This window comes from Patagioenas fasciata, chromosome 1, assembly GCF_037038585.1.
Source record: "Patagioenas fasciata isolate bPatFas1 chromosome 1, bPatFas1.hap1, whole genome shotgun sequence".
Classification (NCBI taxonomy): domain Eukaryota; kingdom Metazoa; phylum Chordata; class Aves; order Columbiformes; family Columbidae; genus Patagioenas; species Patagioenas fasciata.
The window spans coordinates 147,958,605-147,983,817 of NC_092520.1; the positions used below are offsets into that span (position 1 = coordinate 147,958,605).

Consider the following 25,213-nt stretch of genomic DNA (forward strand, 5'->3'; position numbering starts at 1 on the left):
TTACTCAAGCAGACACTTACTGGAAACTTATTCAAATGCATAGGTGATTATACTTACAAGTTCCTGGGCTTGAACTCCCTCTTCAACCTGCTGTGGTCAAATCTTGGTTTTCTGTATACAAAATGCTCACAGCTTTGGGTTCAGAAAGATTCATATTCAAGCCTCAAGAAATAGCAGATCCTTCTTTGGGACACAGAGGACACACTGTTTACCCTCCCCAAACCCAACCTCTGTAGAAAAATAAGTTGCTGTTTGAGGCATCATGGGCCATTTGGTTTCCCTCTGTGTGTAGTACACGGTTGCACAGCATCTCCAGTGACAGGTAGAAAAAGCCCAATAGCAAGGCTAAAACCCATAGAGAAGACAGTGAAGGCAGAGAAACAGAGTCAGTGCAACAGAGAAGTCGCTTTTCAGAGGTTCCTGACTTTATCTGGATTGTGTACCAATCCTGATTGGCATAATAAACCCACTCCAGTGGAACAAGTCAGAGGTATTTTTAAGAGCAAACTTTAGGAATTTTCTTTCCATTATTAGTTCTGCCAGAGACTTTGATCCAGAAAGGGTCTAGCCATGATTCATGTTCTTCTTTCAGGGAATCTCTTCTCCTCTGAAATGAGTGTGATGAATGGTCAGATATGATGACGTTTGTAAAAATAACACTTTTCTTGCAGTTACCTGGCCGAGCAACCAGTTTTGATAGCCAGGGGTCTTGTTCATCACCAAAACCACCGCTTACGCCATAGGGAACAGAAGTGGATTCATCATGTTCAGTGTCCAAAGCTCCTAGTAGCTCACATCTACATAAACAGAAGGTTTGGCTTCTGCAGATGAACTGTATCCATGTTTTTTTATTAAAATACATTTTTCCTACTCCAAGTCATATATTACAGTTTATAATAATTTCTTAACGTGTGAATGAAGTTGACTTGAGCCAAATATAACCCTTCCTTATACAAATTCATTCACCTGTTTTCATGCTGGCATATATCCCGTATCATATCCAAGCAGTGTTTTTATATGACCTACATCTTTGTATAGACAAAGAAATCAGAAAGAAAAAATCCCTTAAGCAATTCAAAACCACTGCAGCTTGTAATTCCCGATTCTTTCTAGGAAGAGCAAATAGTCATTTATAGCTCTTGTAGTAAACTTCTTCTAAATTGCACTAAATCCTGTATAACTTCTCAACACTTCTAACTGAATGTTGCATGAAAACAAAACAAAACAAAACCAAGCCAAAACAAAACAGAACACAAAACAAAAACAACCGTTGTCATGTTCTGAGTTTTTGGAAAGTCAGTTCATTTCTTGAGCAGGGAGGAAGGGCTGATTAAAAGACCACTGAAGCCAATGAGAAGGACCCTACTGGCTTCACTGGGTTTTAGTTCAGCCTTTATGGAACAGGTCTCACAACTGGAGCTATGCAGTTATAATCTTTCAGCAATGAAGACACCCACTTCACCCACAGGAACTCATTAGCTTGTCCAGCAAAATGGCCAAGAATGTGTGTCCAGGCAGGTGGCTTTACTCAGCAGTTGTTTTGCTTCAGCTACCCACCAGCTGATGAAGACTCAGCTTGGATGTCTCTGCATGGCACTGAGCAGCATGTGTATGGATATCGTTGTGAAAAGCTAATATGTCTGCAATGAGTTGTGTGGAAGTTGATACAGCTACACAGAGATGTAGGTGCATCCATTCCCTTTGAAGCAGCTCATCTGCTGCTGGCATCATTCAGTCCTGAGTTGGTCTTTATGCTGGTCAAACTGTAGATGAGAGAATGCTCTGAAATAAAGGAGATGGTTTAATGTATTCTAGTGGTTCAGAGAAATTAGTAAAAACTGCAGTTGCACACTACATTTATTTGATCCTTGATTTAATGTGACAGTATTAGATTTCTTTGAAGTTATTTTGACTAAGTTTATAGCTCGGGTGGAATAGTTTCTGGTCCCTGGATAGATGCCTCTAGAATTATATTCTTAATGTGAATTTAAGATATGTTTTTTGACAATATAGGGAGAGACAAATTGAAATGTAACAAGTATACAAACTAGTAAACACATTTATTAGAATACATATTAGAATACATGACAACAAAGGCAAAAAAGGATAGATTGAAGTGAACTGTTTTAAAAACTACATATTATTTTGCAGATTTAGCTCTTTTTAACACTGCAGTTTACTTCAATGGGATAGTTATTTTCTAAGTTTTTGTTTTGTTTTGACTTGGTTTTGTTGTGGTTGTTTTTTCTGTCTATGAAAAGCATAGCAAAGAGTGCATTATTGGGACTGAGATTTTGAAAGCTGAACTGTAACTAGAAAAAGTTGGAATGGTGGTTCTTTCTGTATCTTTGTAACATATAAAGAAAACTGAGACAATACTATTTTCCAAAAAATGTATTTTTACAGAAGAAAAGTGTTGTACATGAGAAAAATGCCAATGGAAGATCTGTTTAAAATAATGGAAGAATTTGTGAGATTTATTCTAGTTATGAAGGGAAAAGTCAGGTTAGGCAGACTTCTGAAGAACAATTTTGACTTGGTTAGTTTGGCCTGGTTGACACAGAATACATTTATGAATATCCAGTCACTTCATTCCACTAACTGGTCTCTAAGACAGTTAAATATGCCTTGAAATGTCTTAACTGCTCCAGGAACTTTAGGAAGCCTGGTCTTGACATTACAGGTGTTTCTAAGGCAAAAAAGGAGGCAGGCTTTATACCTTGCCTTCTATGCCTACAAACACATCAAGCAAGCAAACAATGAATCTTTCAGACATTCTCTACAAACTGCCCAAGTTTTTGCATGCCTGCTCCAAATTGTTCTTCATGGCCTCTAGACGGAAATAGTTTTTCCCAGAGAGGCTTGGTAATGCTGAACACTGATCCTTCCTGCTCAAGATTGTATTTTCATCACCATAAATACAGAACAGCCTTTCATTTGCTCTGGATGAATAATTTTTTAAATAGGAGAACAAGCTCTCCTCTGTGGAGTTTTTTTTCCTCCGATCATTGTTATCCTCATGAGATTCTGTGGCCTAGGTCATTTTCATCATGATTTTGCAAGGTTGATATAAAAACAGATAAATATATATATGTGGAGATTGAAAAACTCTTTTGTGTATACATTTATGGTAATATAAATTATATCAGCAGTGGCCTTTGTGGCCTAGAAAATATTTTTTGTAATGTGGTACTGTAACAGTTAACTAAATATTCTTTGCACTTTTTTGCACCTAATATCCAAAAAGCTAACAATTTCATGATCAAATGTAGCATAAGTGTTCAGCAATGAGCATCTTTTTAACTATTTCATTGTTCTCTATGAGTATCCTCTGTGTTTCATCTTAAGTACTGAGGTATTTCAAGATACATTTTCTTAAATTTAAATTGTTGTCAAACACCAAAGGAATAATAGCTCAGTTCATTCCCTCTTGTTGTGTTATTTTTGGTTTTGTTAATAACAATACTAAATGATTTCTGTGTCTAAACTTGATTTATGGGTGCTCTGCATCTAGGAAAAATCAGGCTGCAAGATTATCAGGACATCTAGCTTCAAAAATGATCCCCTCTTTAATTATTTCTAGTCCCTTGTCAGTGATCAATAGAATTGATACAAAATACATTTTTTCCCCACTGCTTTCACAGCTATCATCTCATGAGACAGGGTATATATTTAGTATAACCAACCCATTGGATTTAGAGCCTGGTTCACAGGTTAGTTTCTGAGTGTAGTCACGGAAGCACCAAATAAAAACTTAGCATACTTTTAGTCAATGAATATGTTGCTTTATGTATCTCTTCATTAAGATATTTAAAATATGTTAATGTGGAGAAGTTGTAAACTCCCTGCTCACATCCTGAATATTTTTGTTGCTTATCCACATTTCTGCTGTATCATAAGCATTAGCCTAATTTGAGTAAAATCAAATCTAGCAAATGGTTGGTGTAAAATATATTGTAGTAATTTTGCAACAGTTTGAAAAACTCACATTCCTAAGAGCCTGAGTTATTTTTATTGAAAAGATTTACTGGAAACAGTAATAGTACTTAATAAGAATTGTATTTTGCACTGCAGAGCTTTTTTATACTTTCACAACGGTAAAACATAGAACTGTACAGAGAAAGTACATGATGGATTAAGTGGTTCCAGGGGAGCTGTTAAATTTTTGTATTTATTTTCAATAATGCACTGTAAAGTGAAAAACCCACATACAAATGTATCTAATGAGCCATTCTGGTCTTTTGGGTAAATAGTGTTTTCAAGCAATTGTTTCCCTTCCCCACATTAAGTAAGTTTTCAGGGACCATTAGATTTGCTCTAAGCAACCATAAAATTGTTATTAGGTCTATGCAAAATGTTAAGTAGGACCCTAAGCTGCAGGTAGATTTAGTTTTCTAGAGGCACTGCAGACAGTAGCATGGGTGAACTCAATAAGATTTAAGTAATGTACTATACTCCATGATCTCAACTTTAGAACACTGCATTGTATACTTCTGCTGATATAACACTTCCTCTCACACTCCCATCAAGTAACCATCTCTTTCCCCACCATCTGTTGTCTATGCTGGGTTTCTGTTCAAGCAGCAGAGTCCTGACCTTTACTTTTGTCTACAATGCTGAAAGTTGACTCCTAGCCTTAAAACAGTAGTAATATGAAACCTGTGGGGTCCTGACCAAAAGGTGTAGGATAGGTATTAATAAATCTCTCATATACATTTTACAAACAACTGTCAAGGAAGTAACTTTGCTTCCCTGCAGTCTCTTATGGTCACCAGACATTCAGAAATCAGTAATGCTGTTGGGTTTTTTTGCATCTAGCAAGCATTAAAAGAACAATATGCATATCTTGGGGATATGTATATTCGTCAGGGACAGAGAAAGTAGCTCAAACCAATAATATAAAGCAAAACTTAGCATATCAGGACAGAAGTGCCCTTGCAAAATTTCTTCTTCAATATCTGGAATTGTTTTGACTTCTTATGTTTAAATAACAGAACTATAATTTTTTCTCCAAGAATCACAACCACATTCAATATTTTTGAAGAAAACATTGAGCTAACATGGCGTATTTTAATTCAGTTGACTTTTTCCGAGGTAAAAAGTAATTATTTCCCCATTTCTTTCTATGGATGCATTTTTTGAGCAATACTAAGAAAACTGTACATTTTCAAAAAAAGTCTTATTTGATTCATCCATTTCTTCTATTTTTCAGGATTTTTAATTGGCTTCAATGTAATCATTTTGAAAGCTTTTAACGTTATGACGCACAGCAAATACATGATAGTATAGTTCAAAGATTATTTTTAATCAATTAACTGCTTGTATCTTAAAAACTTTTGTATGTACTAAATTTTTACTAGACTCAATTAATTTAACAAGCTTTATATGTACAAAAACATTTGACTATATTTTTAAAGTGTGTAATCATTTAAAAGTTCTGCTGAAAACGTCAGATTTTTCAGAGATCCATAAATGTGCCTGCAAAATTAAAAAAAAACCTTATTAGAGCCTGCAAAAACCTAGATTTGCATATGCAAATATTTGTGGTTACAAAACATATAATCATCATTATTTAGCATTTCTATTACGAAAGAACACTCAACGCCTAATCAGAAATATGTTTCAGTTTGTGATAAATACTGGACAAATCTATATTGAGTGGCAGTTCCTTGGCCTCAAAAGTTCATATTACTTTATTTCTATAAACAAATATACTTGAAAATTCTGTAGCTGTTAAAATATGGCTTATATGTTAATTAGACACTGAGGTGACTTTTGGACAAAGCTCAAAAAATATCTGTTAGGCTACCCAAAATATGGCTTAAAAGTAGCATATATAACAGGAACATTAATACATGTTCTGATGGAAAGTTTTCTCTTTCACACCACAGCTGGGTTTCAATTTAACCCTTTACTCAAGATTCACTTTACCTTAGTTTCTGAGGCTTGCCAGTCTAAACTGAGCTCTCTGGTGTCAGAAAATAGCTAAATCATGTCACAGAATAGGCTGCAGAGATAAGAAAGACAAAGGAAAATACGGCAGTAGATGCACAGCTATTCAGTGCAACAGAAAACACTGAAATGAAAAGCCTCTCTTCAAAACTGATGATCATTACAATATTCATATCACTTGTCCTTTCTTTCCATACTGTAAAACAGGAAGAAAGGAGGGCATTCCTGAAGAAGAGGCAGCATTACACATAGGAGTTAATGAGTGGCTGATCACAGACATTTGCCATTTCCAAGGCAATTAATACCTTAAGTTCAAAAAGTCTCTTTTGCTTACTTATCCAAATGAATAAATATCTCCTACAAAATTCCCCTTTTCCTTAGCCCCAGCTAGGAACTGGCAGTTTTTTAACAGCATGCAGAAAACCAAGCACTGGACCTCTAAGAGAAAGTGAACCTGCAGGTAGAATTTAAATATCACAGGGGAATTTGTTCAGGAAAATGGAACTAACACCTTCAGTCTTGTGCTGAGTGCTAGAGGATGCTTGATGATAGCAAGTGCTCAGAGCTGTGATTTTATGTTCTATCTGATAGTACTTCCACAATGTTGCTGTTGCTGGGAAACCTCTTCTTTACTGACTTGGAGAGGCGAATGCCTCTGGTATGGCTATGTAAAATTTTTCCACCCAGTTAAAGACTGTGACTTATGTTACATGGGACTCAGTCCTCTGGAAGGGCACAAAGCATGTTAAATTTGCAGAACAGGAAAAATCAATTAAAGCTTCTACCATTATGAGGACTATTCACTTTGTTGATACTAGGGACAAGCATTGGTGCTTTACGGATCTAAAAGAAGGCATTTCATATGGTACCCTATATTGCTAAGCCCATGCCAGTGAACCATGTTAGCATTATTGAAGACTCTCAGTATCAACATCATCAAAATATAACTAAAAAATATAAGTACAGGTTATATAGGTTATCAGAGTACCAAAGCTCTCTTGGGTGAGAAAGACATAAAGACTCCCTGATATATAATTCAAGACAGTGCTCTGAAAGCTGCATCTGCAGGAGGTCACATAACTGCTGTGATGAAAGTGGAGCTTCTCTGTAATAATTTATGAATACAATATGTTGACTTGGCTATTGGTCTCAAATTAGGTGAGTTCCATAAGCAGACATTAGGGAACAAAAAGAACAACAGGCAGAAGACCTTTGACAAGAGAGTGCCTCTTAGGAGAAAGTGAGATTTAAAAAACATTAATGTCTGTACTGGTGGCCCTGGAGATTCTACCAAGGCTACAATTAGTCTGAAAAACACACCTCACATGAAAAGTTGAAAGCCCAAGCAGGCACAGGAAAAAAGCATAGAAAAGATCAAGAGGTCTGTTTCAGGACAGACAAGATTTATGTCTGACCAGGCTGGGATGCGAGCTGTTGCAATGGTTTACAGATAACTTAGGTTGGATTAATCTCCCATTAATGGATGGGAAAGCTCAAGGTAGGATGGGTATGCATATAGACTGTTATTTTCAAATTCTTTTATTTGAAATATTTAGGATTACATATCTAAGCTTAAATGTTTAAATAGCATTCTGTTTTTAATGCAGTGGAGTATTCACAGACTCCCTGAAATAAAAGTTGCCAATCCATTCAGACTGTCTGGGTTAGCACAGTTGCTACAGACACAGAATGTGTATCAGAGCCCAGCATAATTATAGGAGAATTGTGAAATTCTGCTTCTCCCCTGGAGAGGTGAAGACAGGAAGCCTGACATGAAGGGAAAATTGAAGGCAGACCAAGGAAAGGATGGATATACAGCTATTTCATGACAGCTTCAGAGTTCAGAGAGTGTTGGCCACTCATTTATTAGGCAGGGCATAGCAAATGAGTGCCAGCAACATGTTTTCATGACAGCAATCTAGCCTGCATAAACAGTTTTACTCTCCCTTGAAATACAATCATATAAATGTTTTGGAGAGATTGTTGTCTTTTTTTTTTTTTTTTTTTTAATAGTTTAGGATCTTTTCATAGTTTTGAAATTCAAACCCCTGAAGTAAAAAAAAAAAAAAGTGAGTGTGAATCAAAATAAATAAAGCTCTCGGACATGCCTATAGTTCCTTTCCTGTATAGAACAGTGGTGCGGTTTTAAGAGCAATCTTGAGACCTCTTAGAGTTAAAAGGAAAGGCTGTGTGTCCTATTATAAAACAATATTTTTCTGCAGGTACAGAATTCCTACTTGCCTAGTCCCTGTTGATTCCAAATATCAGAGGTGTTCTAGCAAATGCTTGTCAACAGACAGAACCCGGTTTTTGGGACATTTTGTAGGTTAATTTCAAGGGAGGAGAGAGGTTATGGGTTGTTTTTATGAAGCAGATCTATTACTATAAATACAGCCTGCAAGAGGAGAGAGATAAAGGGTGGAGTTTTTTTCAATATACTATGAGTTGAAGCTGATAATTGCATCAGAAGTGAAGAGGACTGAAAAAGAAGATATTTTAAATCTTCGTGGCCTCTGAGTTATGGACATGAGAGAGGATGGCAAAAGCCTATTAAGCACGTAAAGAGCTCTCTAGAAAAAAACTTTTTAAAAGAAAAGTGGAAAATATAGAAAGGGGGTAAATTGAGAGCACTTTCAGTAGTCAAAAATGCATGCATAGAAAACACTTTCAACAGAAAGATATTTTTGATGTAATTCCTCTTGTACAGCCATTTGAAAGCTTACAGAGGTAGTGAGAGCCATGTTGCAGAACTGTAGAGTTCTGTAAGAGTCTGTTCTTCAAATAAAACCAGCCCTCTGCCTCACAGATCCTGACTCCAGAGGATTCACAGTGTGAAGAGCACTAGCAGTTGCTCATGGCATGTCCTTCCCCTCCAGTCTTTCTTTTGCAGCATAACTGAGGCAAAAAAGGCACATTGCCAGCATATGTTCAGATGCATTCCTCTCTAGATACTGTAATGGCCTCCTATTTATTTGCACATGGTATATACTGGAAAGTCTCCAATAGGTAAAAAAATCATTTTTTATAATGTCATCTCTTCACATTTTCAAAGCTTCTGACAATCAGTACTTGAATTACCAATAGGAAGCACCTCTGAAAATGCTGCTGTCTTACACAAGCTACTGGTTTTGTTTTCAAGTCAAGCCTAAACTAATGTCACACAATGGTGGAAAAGTCATTGGGCTGTTGCAGGTGCTAATTCTCTGATGACTCACAAAACCGAAGTCATAATTATGGTGTATTTCTCACTTAATATCGCACAGGTCTTTGTGTATGAATAGGGTCCTGGAACTGATGTTCCAGGCAAATCCCATCTCCTCCTGTTCTTCCTATTCATGCAGGCTCAGCTGAATAATGAATTCGTATTCCTTTGTCCTAAATTGTTACAAAGTACTGGGTGTACAGTGATTGTTTCACCCTGGGAGTGACTGCCTGTTACTGAAAATGGGAGTAATCAATAGAGAACCATTACTTGCCTCACCATGGTTTTCTGAGAGGCTAAATTGCATAGTAATACTTATGAGAGAAATGACTGCATAGCTGAACAAGACATAGAATTTCCAGTTGTAATTATTTTTGGCAAATGGATATATGTGGATGAGTGTGTCTTACTTCATTATGTAAATGGAGATTTGGTTACCGCAGAAAATGAAAAAGGCGATTTTGGTAGACTCTCCAAAGAGCACTTTACACCCTTACACTTACTCTTTTCAAGCTTTATGTAGTGTAAGTGTTTAATGATCTTAATTATCCTTATAGCACAATAACTTGATTCATATATTTAAACCTACAATCTTTTCAGTTCTTAGTCCACCAAGGTGACTTTGGGCCAGAGAATCAAAATCACTAAAGAAAAAGTATAGCTTTATCTTAGCCAGCATCTGTATCTGCACAGCTAGACCTTTATTATTCTGAAAGGGAGCCTGGCACTATTGCACTTTAGCTACTTGCCAGTAGCAGACAAACAATTGTAGGTCATAGCCAGGTTTCAGAGAAGCTCTGGGGATTAACCTCTAAAATCTTGGGTCTAATTCTGCATGTCAAAAGTCAAAGAACAGTCCTACCTAAAGGGGGCTTGTTAATGAGGAATTCCTGCTGAGAAAAGAGATTTCACTCAAATTATTCCAAAGCATCTTTTAGAATTTTTTGCCTTGTTTTCTGTATTGTTCTTAAAAATTAACTTTTTTTTTAAGACAAAACTTTATAATTTAATCTCTAGCAGGGCAAAAATTGGTACTAAAGTACCAATCTACTCATGCACTGAAAATACTATTGAGGCAAAAAAAAAAAAATTAAGAGCCTTGTAGCAAAAATACCTGTGGCAGCAAAATATAAAAATGCTTACAAAAATACATTTTGCTTTTTCTGCAATTTTTTTTAAATAGGATTATAATACTTCAGCTCTGTTTTTTCAGCTAGCTCAAGAAAAACACAAAATTTTAAATGTATCTACTGTAGCTTTAATATTTATTGAAACAATAGAGCACAAAAAAGTGATTCAAATCAGCCTTTTAGGGTGTAGTTCTAAGAATACACATTTATATATTTTTCATTACTACAAAAGCTTACCAAAATCTATTCATTACTTACTTCCAACATACAAAATTGCGACATGCTTTCAAAAGGAGGTTTCTTTTAGGTTTATCACTTGCTACTTTATACGATAATTGTTCTTGTGTTAATTAAAATGGAAATATTTTTTTCAATATCATGGCAATAGATCATTAAATATATCCAGCAAAATTACTCTGTAGGTCTTTTGAATATGTCATTTCATTTCAAAGCACAGAATTATGTACTGGACTGGTTCACCACTGAAATCAAGCAGAAGCACTGCTCTTAACTTCAATTGGCTTTGCATCAGGTTGCATGTGATGAAATATTGTAGCATCTTGTGAAATGAACCCAGCAAGGAACCTCAAGGCGAGCAGAATGAATTGTCTTACATCCACCATGGATGTTTGTGGCTTGCTGACAATTCAGACTATATTACAAGTCTTCAGTGCATCTCTAGGGTATGAACTATTTTTGCAAATACTGTTTTTACTAATATGAGTAAGAAATATGACTGTAAGCTGCCTGTTTGGGTAAATAAAAATGTCTGGTCTCTTTAGCCAGGCATGGAGGTCAAATGTATTTTTACTGGATTTTTCTTTTTTAATAGTGTCCTATAGTTTTCCACATGATGTCATCTCGCTATTAAAGCTCAGAGATACCCTGTGTATAGCCTAAATCTTTAATATGTAAGATTTAGACAGTCCTGTTGCACATCAGATATAAAGCACTTCTTTTCACTCTATATTTCTATGGAAAAATATTGAACAAAATTTACTTTTGTTAAATAAATAGAAAACTATTTCTTGAGAAAAGGAAAAAATATAGATATATATTTCATATTGTTTCTTGTTTCTTTTCATTTCAAATGTGAGTCTAAATTCTTTCTATTCTACTCTATGTGAGTAGTCTCAGAGGATGTGTTGTACCTAAATGCACATGTCTAAGGACAGGATATGGCTAGTTCTCTACCCTACAAGTTGGCACTGTTGGTGTCCTGATTTTCAGATGCACTTCTGACTTGTGCTTTCTCCCTTTTCTGGTGGAGATCACGAGGGCCTCTGTTCAGCAAATCATGTGAAACATTTTTTTAAATATGACTAGCTGATCAAGTCCCCATGAAGTCATGATGGCTTGAGTGCACACCCTGAAGAGCGCAGTTGCTCTGGTGCTTTTCTGACTGGGAATGCAGTGATGTGGGCAGTCTCATGGTTAGTCAATGCTAAAAACACATCTTGGCATCCTTCATGTTCACATAGCTGTAGTAGCTGGGATGAGAGTGAGCAAAGCCAAATTGTGTTTCTTCATTGTTCTGCTCTGCCCAGTCCTCACCACCTTGGGCAGGAGAACTGTAGTGCTGGCTCCTCTGCATGCCAGCCAGATGCTCCTCTAGCTACTGCAAGGGGAGTCCCAAAAAGTTTCTCCTTTCTTCTCATGAGCTTGCAGTTTGCACTACGTTTAAGCCAACTGGCTTCAGTGTGCTACCCATGAGAAATGAAACAAGGGGAGTGGAATACAGAAATTAGCCACATCTTTTCTTCAGCATTACATTTTTCTGGTATACGCTTGTTTGTGTAGAAGACGTTCTGCACAGTGTATGCTTCAAAAGGTAGGAAGTTAAATTGGAGTTCCTGGCCATGGGAAACATTGACAGCTAAAAAAATACCCCACTCAATATTTAGACACTTAGTATTTTGAAATATCAAAGAAAGCATCCAATACAATGCCTGTCAGAATAAACATCTTTGCTGTGACAATATGGGTTCTGGATTAGGCCCTAACTGTCCCAAACTCTAACAGAACTCCCTACCTTTAAAATAATCTTTATGATTAGATCAGAAATGTTGCCAAGTCTATGTAGCTCACAAAGAACTGTAGAGTTCTTCTAAGATTTTGTCTCTTCTTGCTATGTGATGTTGGCTGACTGAGATCTAATGTTAAATACCTGACTGTTTTAGTACCCTTTATTCAGTGTTCATGATGTGACTTTTTAAAAGAAGTCTGTGGTTTGATACCTAGCCATTGTTCAAGTCAATATCCTTGGCTTCTGCGTTATAGAAACAACACAAAAATTTTTGAACTTGTGTTATTGGCTTTTCGTATGCGCTAAATGGCAATTTGTGAAACTTGACAGCATAAAATTGTACTACTGAGAGTAAATGTTTTTTTTGCACTAGCCTTTGAGAGCTGTAACACATTTCAGTATTTTTACAATGTATTCTCTAGAAAGTGTGAACTTATTTGTCAGTTCTGAAAAAAATCTGTAACAATGAAACCTCAAAAGATGTTATGAAGTGTACAGTTTGTGATAATTTTATATTAAAAAGGACAAGAAAAAGAAAATAACATATTTGAAATAATTTTATTCTAATTGTTTAATATGTATTTTGAACAAGAAATAAAGTGATTAAAATTATTCATTTTTTTGTCTTTCTTACAAAAGCAAACTGTTCAAAAGTAAGTTGAAGTCAGTGGGTTTTCACTGCTTTTTGCATTCTGTTTTACCAGAAAACAATACTGGACAATACCAGGAAAAATTGCTAGTGACCAACTTCCACATTCAGATCTGTATCTTAGTAGATATAGAGATCATCTTTTCCCATTTATTCTCTTTCTTTTCTATGCCAGAATTCCTTGTGGACCTACAGCATATTTCCATTTACTTGATGCCTTAAGATAAACTCTAAAATTGAAAAGTCAATTCACTTTCCATTGGTGGGAACAGTGGTCTTCTTAAGCTTTTGGCCCCAGGTTGAGCACCCCTGACTGGACCAAATATCGTTACAAAATATTTTCTCCTCATGAATATTACTTTAAAATTCTACACCATGAAGAGGTGCAGGACATTTTTTCCAGCAGTTTTGCAGGGCTGAAGACAGAATATCTTTGAATGAAAATAATAAAATCAAGCAGCTCTATTATTAACTAATACTTTGTGTAATGCTTTTCACATGATACTCCATTTCCTGCTATGATATTGTTTAGTGTAATCTTCAAAGTGATTAGACCATATTTTAAATAATGAGTTAATTATTCAATTTAAGATTCTTGAAGTATTTAATATTATTGAAGTATTTCACTTAAGAGACATAAGTCTAATTTCAAGCTTCCTTGTGCCTAGTTGCCTAATCATCAGACAAGAACTTCATAACCATTCAAAGAAAAAACAAAACGAAAGAACAAACAACCAACAAACAAAAAACCAACCAAACAACCAACAACAACAAACAAACACAAAACCCAACAGACATTCACATGGCTTAATTTATGCTGAAATTAAGTTGAACTGTTGATAATGACAACATGTTATGAAGCAATGGTGATCAAGGGTAGACAGGCTCAAGCACGTCAAATACTTTGTTGGCACTTAGCAGGACAGCGCTCTTTAAAGAGAAAACCTAAGCTGCTGTCTTCAGTTTCAGCTGGATGTGATCTTTTTCCATTCTACCAACTGCTTAATTCCATCTGATAAAAACTGGGAAAACACATCACTCTAGTATATGTCTGCAACACCACAGAATATTGTCTGGAGAAAAATAGTATCCAAGTTCAACATAACAAGCAATTGCCCCTTGGCAGGCTTTTGTAATTCTGCCAAAGTGAAATTAGATATATAGTATTGAGGTTCCGATCCAGTTTCTCATCTTTGCTAGCTGAACATTAATCTATCCTAAGTCAAATTTCTGCTAAGATATTACATGTAATTCTGTTCTCCACTCAATTCAGGGTCTTGGTTTACATCTGGGATTGAAAGATTCAGTTTTCTATGAAAAACTGCTTGTCTTTATATAGCAAGGGTAATGTCATTCCTGTTTGCCATTGCCTTAGTCTTAGTATTTCCTCTATAATATATAAAAGACTAATTTTTGTTAGAGGAAATGGTTTTCATGGTTGTGAGTAGTGTAGTTTATTTTGGAATACTAACTGTAATTTACATAGATACAATACCACCTTCTCTAAGATTTTGTTGCAGCCTGTGCAATACAATTTCCTCTTAGAACCCTAGTTCTTCTACTTAAATCATTCTTGAAAGTTTCTGCATTCCTTACAATAATCAAATTTACTAGCCTGTAGAGGAGCTGGAAAACATGCAACTAAAAATGGTGCAAGAACAAAAGGAAATCGGGAGCATATTTGTCAGGAAATGAGAAAAAAGGAATGCAAACAAAGCTCTGGGAGATTAAGCCTTTCTATTAATTCCTCTCCAGTCACAAAGCAAAAAATGGGTGTTCTCCAGGGCAGTGTGGTGGCTTCTCCTCAGCTCCCAAGGCAGTCTGCATGGGGAGGGATGTCAATGTGGGGAAACAGGTGTCTCCCCTGCTCTTCAGTGCGACCTCCCCAGCCTGGCTCTAGTGTGGGGCTCAGGTCACGCTGCACAGTGGGAGGTTTTGCCCCTACCCCTCTCCTGAACCTGCTCCTGAAGGTGAAAGGGCTCACGATGCACCATTATATGTTGTTTACAGACTTCCATGTGTTTTCAAACAACCTGATCATTTGAGCAAACTTTTGGTGGCAGTCATCTCCCTTTCCAGCTTGGCTGAGAATTACAACCAATTAACTTCAAGAATGGTTCCTGTAAAAAGCCACACTGTTCTACCTTTTATCCCAGTAAAAAATAAACATGAGATAATTTCACAGATTATTAAATATTCTTACTTGCAAAGAAGAGCACTCAGCCAATGCACACTATTACTCCAACATTAAAATTGATGCAGAGAAAATCGGGGGTCGGAGCTAAATCCAGATCTCCTGTCTTTTAGGCCACAAAGCTGCCATTCCTCTGGATGGATTTGTACTTTGCCTGGAATATATGAGATTCTACCAAAGGAAAAGTTGTTTTGCATATGGAGGCAGAAATGATTTTTTATATGCTTGTATACATATAGTGTTCTCTAATCCTGCTAAACCACATTGGTTCAGATAAGGAAATAGAAATATTATTTTCTCACAATATTGCCTGCTGTGCCATTTTGATAGTTGAGTAAAAGCCCTCCTGCTGCTACCATTGTAGATAACAGAATCTGTTGTTTAACTCAAATGACAGACTCATGTATTTTTAGAACAAAAGGTCCTGCATGAGCTCCATTCTCTTTGCTGCTTATATGCAGCTCAGTTGATCACAATGCTGCTTATAGTCATACAAAGATTATTTTAAAGCTTTAAGTCTATGGCAGTTGAAAGACAGAAATCTTTATCACTTGTCACATTCTGAAGGTGGTATTTTGGGAGCAGCGCAAGTACTCCGATTTGCACATGCACTAATTTTGCTTAATGTGCCCACCATGCATAAATTGCTTAATTACTTTCTCCTTTGGAATTTTAAAATGCAGCAATTGCAGCCTAAGCCCTTCTGCTGAAGTGACGAGCATACTCACTCCCACTCAGGTGCTTTTTTGCCTTCTCCAGAATACATCTTTTATGTCCTCAGGCTTCACACTATACCTCTTCAAAAACCAGCAGTTCTCTCTGTGTCAGTGTCACACATCCCATGGAGTAGTGCATTTCCAGTTAAGATGACCAGCCACGGTTTACCGTTTTAATTTCTTTCGTAGCTTTTCAAAATAACTTCTCATTACTTTAATGCTGCTTCTCAAAGAAAATGGTAAAAAAATGCTTTGCTCCAAAGAGTGAGATTGACAAGAGTTTGTTGCCCATCCCAACTCTAGCAGAGTTTCAAACATAGAGCCTTTAAGGATCAAAATTTTATTTGGAGTGATTGAAGAAGACTTTCTGCAAGGTTTGCTGCTATGAAGCACTCACTGGAGATTCAAGAATCAAGTCAAGATCTCAGACTTCACATATTAAATAACACATGTGATGTTATATACAAAAAAAGACCAAATTATTTGCAAAGTCTTTGCAATAGTGGGATTGGGTAGACATGCTTTATGCAAAGCTGACTGTGTTTTACTCATTGAATATCAATTTTGTCAATAATAGCAAAAAACTCCTAAAATATTGAAACGTGATAATGGTTTTCTACTTAAATATAGATGAAACTAGTAAAACAGAAGCAAGGCTCACTTATACTCAGATTTTATTTAACTTAGAATTTATCTTTGGGAATTTTTGACCTTTGAGCTCTTTATTTCTGGTCTGTTTCCATTAAATTCAGAAAAAGAACCTGCCTAATAAGCTTCTCTGCCCTTTAGTCTTATTCTTCAGGATATGTTTCTTAAAGCTGGCTTGTTAAAACCACATCATAACTATCAGTTTTAGACATCCCTTAATTAAAAATCATGAAAGAGATTTTGTTAAGGAAACATCCTACTAAAATCCCTCTGATACCAAGTCAGTCTGAAACAAGATAGCTAACCGTTTTAGTCATCCACCATATTTCTTGTCATTAACAAATTACAGCAAAACAGAAAAGTACCTATGCCCAGGTCCTTAAGGCCAGAACCCTGACCAGCACAGCATCCAGTCTCTCAAAACCAGAAGGTATCCAGAGAGACAGCATCTCTGATTTTCCTTTGTGGATCATGCTTCTGACTTATATGTGCTGAGAAGTATACAAATAATGTCAGGCCTTCTAACTGGTGAGGTGGGCATGTGAGAAACCTGGCTAGAAGCTATCACCTCCACACAGCTCACTAGCACAGGAAACTGGCAGCTTAATTTTTCGTGTACATAGAATCAGAAGGAGAAGTGTTTCACAGGAGGAAGTTGTAGCTAAAATTTGATGTAGATGTTCTACGAAATGTATGTCTGTTCTTTATTGCTAAAACTTTATTCCTGAACTGTTGATCAGTTCTTTATTCCTAAAACCTGACAAAATCAATCCACTAAGGTTAAAGTTTGGAAATTGAACCAATCACACAAGCATGCAACAGTGGCAAGTATCTGAAAAAACATTGCCTAATCTTCTTCCCAAGCTCCATGAAATCACTTATGTATTCAAAACAACCAACTGTTGCAGTAACATGGGTGATTATTCCCATCGTCTCAACCATTTTCACTGGCACCAGAAGCTGGCTGACATTCTCTGGATGTGGCACAAATGTGCTTCAATGAGATCAGCATAACCATAAATTCAACCACCATTCAGGATGTTTCACAGAAGCAGCCTTTGGAGTGAGACAGAAAAAAGAAATCCAGGACAGATAAGAAAAAGAAAACAAAATGTATTGTCAAACTACACAATGTTTGGTTGCTTTCAGCTGGCTCCCATTAGTTCCCTTGGCCTGATTTTAAAAGGACTTTACATAAATATCTCTAGGAGGAAAACAAATGTCAGTCAGGCAGATAGAACCATTTATCTGAATAGCAGTAGAGCCCGGTTTCTAATGCTTTCAAATGACAGAAGGAAAGCTGTCTGACATTATCCATCCATGGTACCACATGGGCTTTTAGCTAGCTGATTGTGATAACATGTCTACAGTGTGGTAATACAAACTCTTTTTTTGTATCCCTTTTATTGCATAAAGAACTCACAAGCTCACATAAAGTCTGATTGCTTTCCAAGTGAAGCAAATCATGTGTAATTTTGACTGGCATTGTCTGGTAATATTTATCTGTGTGCTTGCCTGCTAGTAATAATTAGATTTAAATATTTACATTGAGTTCTAATTGAATTTGGATATTTAAGTTATATTTTGCAGGCAAATACAGACTGTATATTCAAGTAAAATGATATCACATATAGCTTTCATAAATCTAATTGAAAATTTAGAAGTAATTTTTTTTAAAAGTGCATGCTTTATAACTGACTGTGTAAGCATATTATGAAATTAAATTATTTTTAAAGTATTTATTTTTTTTTCTCCTGCCTCAGGAAATCTACATGTGGCTAGGAAGCTCACATCTAGATTCTTTCCTGTTTACTAGTGAACATAAACTTCTATTTTGTTTTGCCTACAGACCCTTCCACAGCAAGCTGTGGCATGGTCCTGAAAGGAATTATTGTTCTCTTTCAGGCATGTCACCCAAAAGCCTTCTTAGCTGTTAAATTGGCTCCTTTCCTTCACCCTTCATGGTTGATATTTAAGATTGAGCCTCACTTCTGCCCCCCAGAGGGAGAATTTACAAAATCCAGGATCAGCCTAAGGAAGTGCAGTTTGTGACATTTCACTGCCTTCATGGTTTCTCTTTTTGCTTCAGGAATGAAAACACATGCAACAATTCTCCGCATAACAGGTTATTCTCTCCTTAATCCAGGTCATTTCCATTTGAAATTATACTTTGAAAAAAGCCATAGCTTAGCCCTTTTCCTGTCTTCTCTACCTCCCTACCAGCATAAAGAGGAAGAACATAACATGGAACCCTCACTTTCCTTCGAATTACCGCAGCCCTGACATACAGCAATTGTAGAAGATAGTGTGAGATGTTGGTCTGTCTTTCTCCACTGTGTAAGAAAGACCATGTCTTGTTCTCAAACAAGCTGGCTACACCCTCTACACGACTTCTCTACACAGAGGTGGAGTCTGACCAGCACAGCCTGGAAATGTTGTTTCCCATCAACATCATTTTCATTTGCAAGGGTGACTGTTTGCCTTGCCTATCAGTATCTGCTTAGGTTAAACAAAATTTCCAACCTAACTAGACTGATGTAGAGTTGCCAAAAAAGGGGAAGGGGAACAGAAAGAAATGGAACATACTAAATTCTAATGAAAGTCATGTAGTTTTGATTCTGTAGTCATAGCTGGTATTGCTTGGCTTTGTACATACAACTTCATGGGCTCAACACTGCACACTGTCAGATATTTCTAAATAATTGATTTGTCCAAAGAAGTTAAATTTAAAAATTGAGCTATCTTTAAAACTGATTGTGCAAGGTGAGATGGTAAAGACTAAGAATATATTTTTTCATATCTTCAAAAGATTTCAGATTTACAGCTGATTATCTGGTGAGTGATGACTCTTGCCAAGTGCTGGCTTCAGTCCTAGACTCAGAGAAATCCACTAAAAATATTTTTCTATCTTGAATTCAGGTTGCCTGCTGCTGTCAGCATTACATTAGTCACCAGAATATGTTATTCTTCTTTTGGTCCACTGGCACAGGGCTTGATGATGTCAATATTAATCAAAATGCCCCAGGGCAAGACTAGGGGAACAGACACATTTCCTTCATTTGTTCATCTAGGAAACAGAAAAACTCAATGAGTTTTATCATCCATCTTCAGTAGCAATGCTTAGTGACAGCAGCTGGACAAATTACTTCAAGTGTTTAGTGTCACTTCGTATTATTTAGAATTAATAAAGCAATGAAGCTTCTTATTTTGGAACATACATTTAAATTGCAAGCATTTTGATTCAAATAAAACTGTGCCTTCCAGAGAAACAAATGAGATATACCAAAAAAATATAAAATCTCTCTACATACAAGTGCTTATTTTCCCCTGGAAGAGGAGTGTTCTTGTTCCCTACATCCAAAGGAGAATTTCTGGCTCTACAGGTGAATTCATTACAGTTCACAGCCCTCACTGTTTCCAGAAAAATTCCATTGCCCTCTGTGATGAATAAGATCAAGCCAACGTTTTTCAGTTCTTGTTTCTGAGCACTGGTGCACAGCATTGGATGCTGTATGCAATCTGTAAAAGGTTTTCAAACTGAAAGGTTTAATCATTGTCTATCAAGATTACTACAACCTTTGTTTTAACCTTGGTATAGGGCTTTCGTCTGTACAAGGCACAAATGAAAACACAGACCCAGTCCTTTTGAAATTTGAGTTATCAGATATCTCAGGAATCTTAAGAATCCTACAGTATTTGTTTTGAGGGTTTTTATTTTGTTTTGTTTCTCAAAACCTCAGCTTTGGCTCCACAAGAAGGTGCTATGTTTTAAGTTTTTATTAAAGCAAATGTTATCATTTGAATTGGGCTGTAAATTTAAAAATGCTGCTGAAGCATACCTAGAAGACTGCAAGTTCAGATACCTGTGGATGCTGACATTCACCACCTACAAGTACATACCACATACATTTTTAAACAGTCCTGTGAGTTTCTGACTATTGGGATTCGTAGTATTACATTTACACTCCTGAAAAGTCTGTAGTTTCTTTCACTTTTTAAGTAATACGGCAATTAAAGCCAAGGATTTTTTGGGTGGCTTGCTAGAGAGATCATGTGCAAGAGTTTGCAGGATAACCCATTCTTTAAGAAAGGCAAAATTAACCTTCCTGAGCTCTAAAGAGTGTGAGGAAAGCCAGTGTTAACTCATCAATTCCCTGTTCTACCCATCTGCATGGATAAATAGTTCCTGTTCTGCTCATCCCTGATAATCTGAAACTATTTCTCACAGTGGTAGTCTTCAAAGCCCCTCAGTGCCCCTCTGCCTACCTCAGCTGCATCACCTTCATATTCTTCAACCTCCTGCGCACTTATTTAACAAGTGAAAAAGTAGCATCTACCCTTTTTTTTTTACAGAAAAAAAGAGAATTTTCCCTTTCCTTTTGCTCTAGCTTCCCTTGTATGCAAACATTGGAACATCACAAGGACAAGACAGTCTGTCCCATACATTTCCTCATGCACTGCAATCATCTGAACAGGCATATGTAGATGCAAGTAACTTGTGTCATGCCATAATTGGCAGGAAGAAATCATTGCTTAATTTTCTGAGAATATATGTGTAAAATCAAACCATCACCATAACTACCGACTGGCTTTGTTTTGTGGTTGTTTTTTTTTTTTCCTTTACTTTACTTGTCCCCATACTCTGAGCATCACATGTTGATTTCTAAACATGTGACACTTAAATCCTATTTTCTTTGTGACCTCTTGCTGTTTAAAATATTGTCTACTTTATCGAATCTGAATGAATGCCACAGCTGAAAAAACTCTTTCAAACTCCTTTTTTCCATCTCATTTAATATGACAAACTATTTGTTACTAATAAATAACTGTTCTCTGCGTTTCACACGTACATGCTTAGAACGATCTGTTTCCTTTAAAATGATTCTGAAGCTTCCTATACAGTGAATCTCAGAAGACTAGAAATGGAAACTGTAGACATGACTATTAGAGACATGGCCTTTCTTCTGCCTTTCTACTAGTCTCTTCCTCGGGGATTCTAAACATCAGGTGTCACAGGACAAGGTAGGGCATACCCTATTCTTAGTTGACTCATGGTTACACTTGGCACCCCACAATTGGCTGCCACCACCAATGATGCTCATGGTCTGATTGTCTGAAAGGGTCTTGCAGCATTCACAGTGATTAACAGATTGTTTATGCTTAAATTACTCCTCTTTTCTCATGACTAAGATACTCCCTGATTCTAAGGGGTTTGCTAGACCTCATCTACCTATGTTGACACTTTTGTTCACCTAGGCTTAACTTATGCTAACTCCTGGACTCATGTGCACACTTCAGTCATTCAGCAAATATCAGTACTTTTTTATTGCTTTTCTTCCAATTTTTTTACTTTTCACTAAAGTTTTCACTGTAAGAGTGTCCTGCAAAAAGATTGTATTCAAGTTTACCTTAAAAATAAGATCCTGTGGACAACACATAGTATGGAACTAGTTGCCAGCTAGTATACCTGGTGGTCCCTCCACCAGCTCAAACAACAGTGACCAATTTCACCTGCTAAGTTGCACCAAAACAATTATATGTGGAAGTAGAAGACACAAGGACTACGTATAGATGAATACATCCTAATATTCAGAACAAGTCATAATCTTACTTTTGTACATGTCAGTAGTAAAAAGCTGAATAGTTCAGTTCACAGTGGCTACCTGGGCTAGGAATATAACTATATTCCAGATGCAAAAATAATTCTTGAATGAACAATGAGAACATTTGTAGTAGTGAGAATTTGGAGGCACACAGTACTCCCACTGCCAATTTATAAAACAGAGACTGTAGCAGAGAGCCAAAAAATAAGAATCAAAATAGAAACAGCAGGAAGAGAGAAGTTCTTAGGAAGTAAAAATAACGCAATCCTTTCTGAAGAGAATTTTTCCCCTGAAGAGGATTAGATTTCCCTTGTGGTTCCTCCTTACACATAAACTCTAATACCACGTTCAGTCTGCAGTTCTATGGGTTTCTGCACAAAATATACTGCCATTTGTGCCAGCAAGTGCTATATAGTGATACAGAGAGATTCCCAATAGATTACTGGTCCAAGAACACTTTATCTAAGATTGCCAAATTTCAGTTGATTTGGTCAATAATAGGAAAACAAGTCATCTGAAAAACAACTAAGCTGACTGGAGCCTCAGTGGTCTAATAGATAAGGCTAACCCAGGGATTTGTGGGTTTGAGTCCCAGCTGACTCACCACTCTCCCAGCAGGTGCCTCTGTTCAACAGGCATGAGGTCCTGGATGCAAAACGCAGCGACTTGAGGAATAGGGGGCAATGGCAGCACCTTGTTGCCCAGCCTAAAAAGAGGAACCTACCAAATAGGTAATGAGGCCTTGCAAGCAGTACCAAACTACATCAAGGGAGGTGGTAGGCAGTAACAGCATCACGCTGTATCCTCCATCAAAAACAGCTTCTGCAAAGTAAAAAAGGCAGGTTGTGATCACAAGGATACTCTTTTCTAAAGGGAACAGAAAGCTCAATAGGCAAGCCTGACACACATCTGAGGGAAGTGCTGCCTTACTGGGACCAAGGTTTAAAGGCATAAAAAACTTACTGTCCTGGTTAAATCCTCAAACCATTTTGTGCTAGAGTTAGGTTGTGGTTGGACTCAATGATCCTGAGGGTCTCTTCTGACTGAAATGGTTCTATGATTTGATGCCTATTTCCTTTAGATACCTTCTTCAGACTCACATATATACCCAGACTTTTTTCATTTAATCGGTAACAGATGCAGGTAATATGCTGCTTTTTCCACAATTAGCCTTGGGATATCTGCCTAGTCTTGATAATCACAATTGACATTTTACTGTGTGCCTAAAATCAGATTTATTTTTTTTCTATCTGATAAAAATAATCTCTCCATTCATGCATGTAGAAATGTTTGATAAGCCTTTTCTATCACTTAGTCTATAGGGAGTTTTAACTAAGATTAGTATCTTGGAAAAGGTGATATGCATGTTTTACAACCATGGACCAATGTAAAGGCCTCTTTATCAAAAGCGCTATTTTAGCAATGAGTTTTTGTTAGTATCCCCAATGCACAAGGGTCTGCCATGCACTTGTGACCTTACTTTTACACAGACTGATCTAGTGAATGTTGATGGATAATTCAATTCTGAACTTGCTGTCACATCTGAACCGACATGTAATTACTCCTATGATCAGATCTGTCATTCATATTGTGTTAACTGAGCAAGTGCTATCGTTGAGTACACAGGGACATCTAGTCTTTTTGAGGACTCAAATAATTACCCTCAGTGGAAATCTTATGGAAAGCAATACTTGGAAAGAAGACTGGACCCCAGGCAAGAATTTCCTTTCAACAGTTTGACTTTTGTTGTGTTTCATTTCTACCAGACAAAAATAACGTGGTTGTCCTTGATCTCAGGCTGTCCAGTGTGAGTACAGAGGCTGATTTGCCTCCAGGTTGTCACTGACATTTGGGACCTAAGTGTAATTGCTTATAACAATTTCCTTACCTTGGCATTACTCTGCATTGTGTCTTGTATTACACCTGTATTTTCATGATTAACTGATTCAGATGAATTGTTTCTTGAGTCATCTGAAGAACATGGGGTCTTAAACAAAATGGTATGAGATATTACTATATTTGTCTATATCATCACTGCAAGGCATGGGATCAGATACAGTGATCCCCATATCTACTGCTTTAGAGAGGATGGGCTAATGCACAAGCTAGATCTGTGATTAACCACTGTCCTCGGCCCATTTATTCTGAAAAAAAAAAACAAAACAAAAAAAACCCAAACAAACAAAACAAACAAAAAAACCACCACAAGACAATGTGAGATAATGTGAGTGTAAAAAACATTTCAATGAATTTAATCTTCTTTTCGAAAGGAAGGGAGAAATGTCATTTTGCATTCTAATTTATTTAGATGAATTTGTATGTTCTTTCTCCTTAGATAAATGGTGTCAAACAACCATCCCTGTAATGTACTTTAGTCACATACTGCAGCTATTTGCAGTGACTAACATCTTGTTGCCCATCACCCAAGCTATTACAATGCTAGATATGTTAATTACTTCCTCAAATGTGCAGTACAAAATGTGCTTGGCTTGAAACCATTCTTTAGAGAAGCAAAGCACAGGTTTTGTTGTTGTTTTGGTGTTTTTCCTGGCAGTTTAATTGCGCAACTGTCAGCTGGATCACAGTAGACATCTTTTCCTTCCTCATCTTTCATGCCCTAATCTGCCTTCTTGCAGTGTCTTTGCAATTGCTAAGTAGGAAAAAAAAAAAAAAAAAAAGAAGAAGAAAGAACATTTACAGCTTACAAAGCTACATGTGTGGCCTTCTAAATACATGTATAAATATAAGTGAGTAACATAGTCCTCAGGAAAAGGAGTGAGGAGCCATTGAAAATAAGCCAAGCTTCCCTGATCATTGTTGGTATGACCATCCTATGGAATGCTACGAAGGCCATTGGCATAAAAGGGAATATTCACACTGACAGAGGTAGTGTTTAATCTGCCTACAGAAAGACAAGATACCTCGCATCCTCATAGAGAAGGTCTTCCACAGAATTTAAGAACTATTTTGCCAGTGGGTGGGCATGGAGGTCAGCTCAATGGCTAGCTGTTCAAGTGTCATCAAGAACCATCACGGAGGCTAGACCAGGAAGACGGATCATGGAAGGGCAGGGGAAAATGTCAAACAGGGGCA

The 25,213-nt window shown here is 36.8% G+C and overlaps 1 protein-coding gene across 1 annotated transcript in view; it reads left to right on the top strand.

Moving 5' to 3' along the window:
* The window catches only part of SYT10 (synaptotagmin 10), a 43,053-nt gene extending 35,125 nt beyond the window's left edge, over positions 1–7,928 (top strand). Inside the window, exon 7 of the mRNA XM_065846794.2 lies at positions 672–7,928. Coding sequence (XP_065702866.1) covers positions 672–743 — 72 coding nt within the window. The 3' untranslated portion in view covers positions 744–7,928. The remainder of the gene's footprint in view (positions 1–671) is intronic.
* The last annotated feature ends 17,285 nt before the right edge of the window (positions 7,929–25,213 follow it).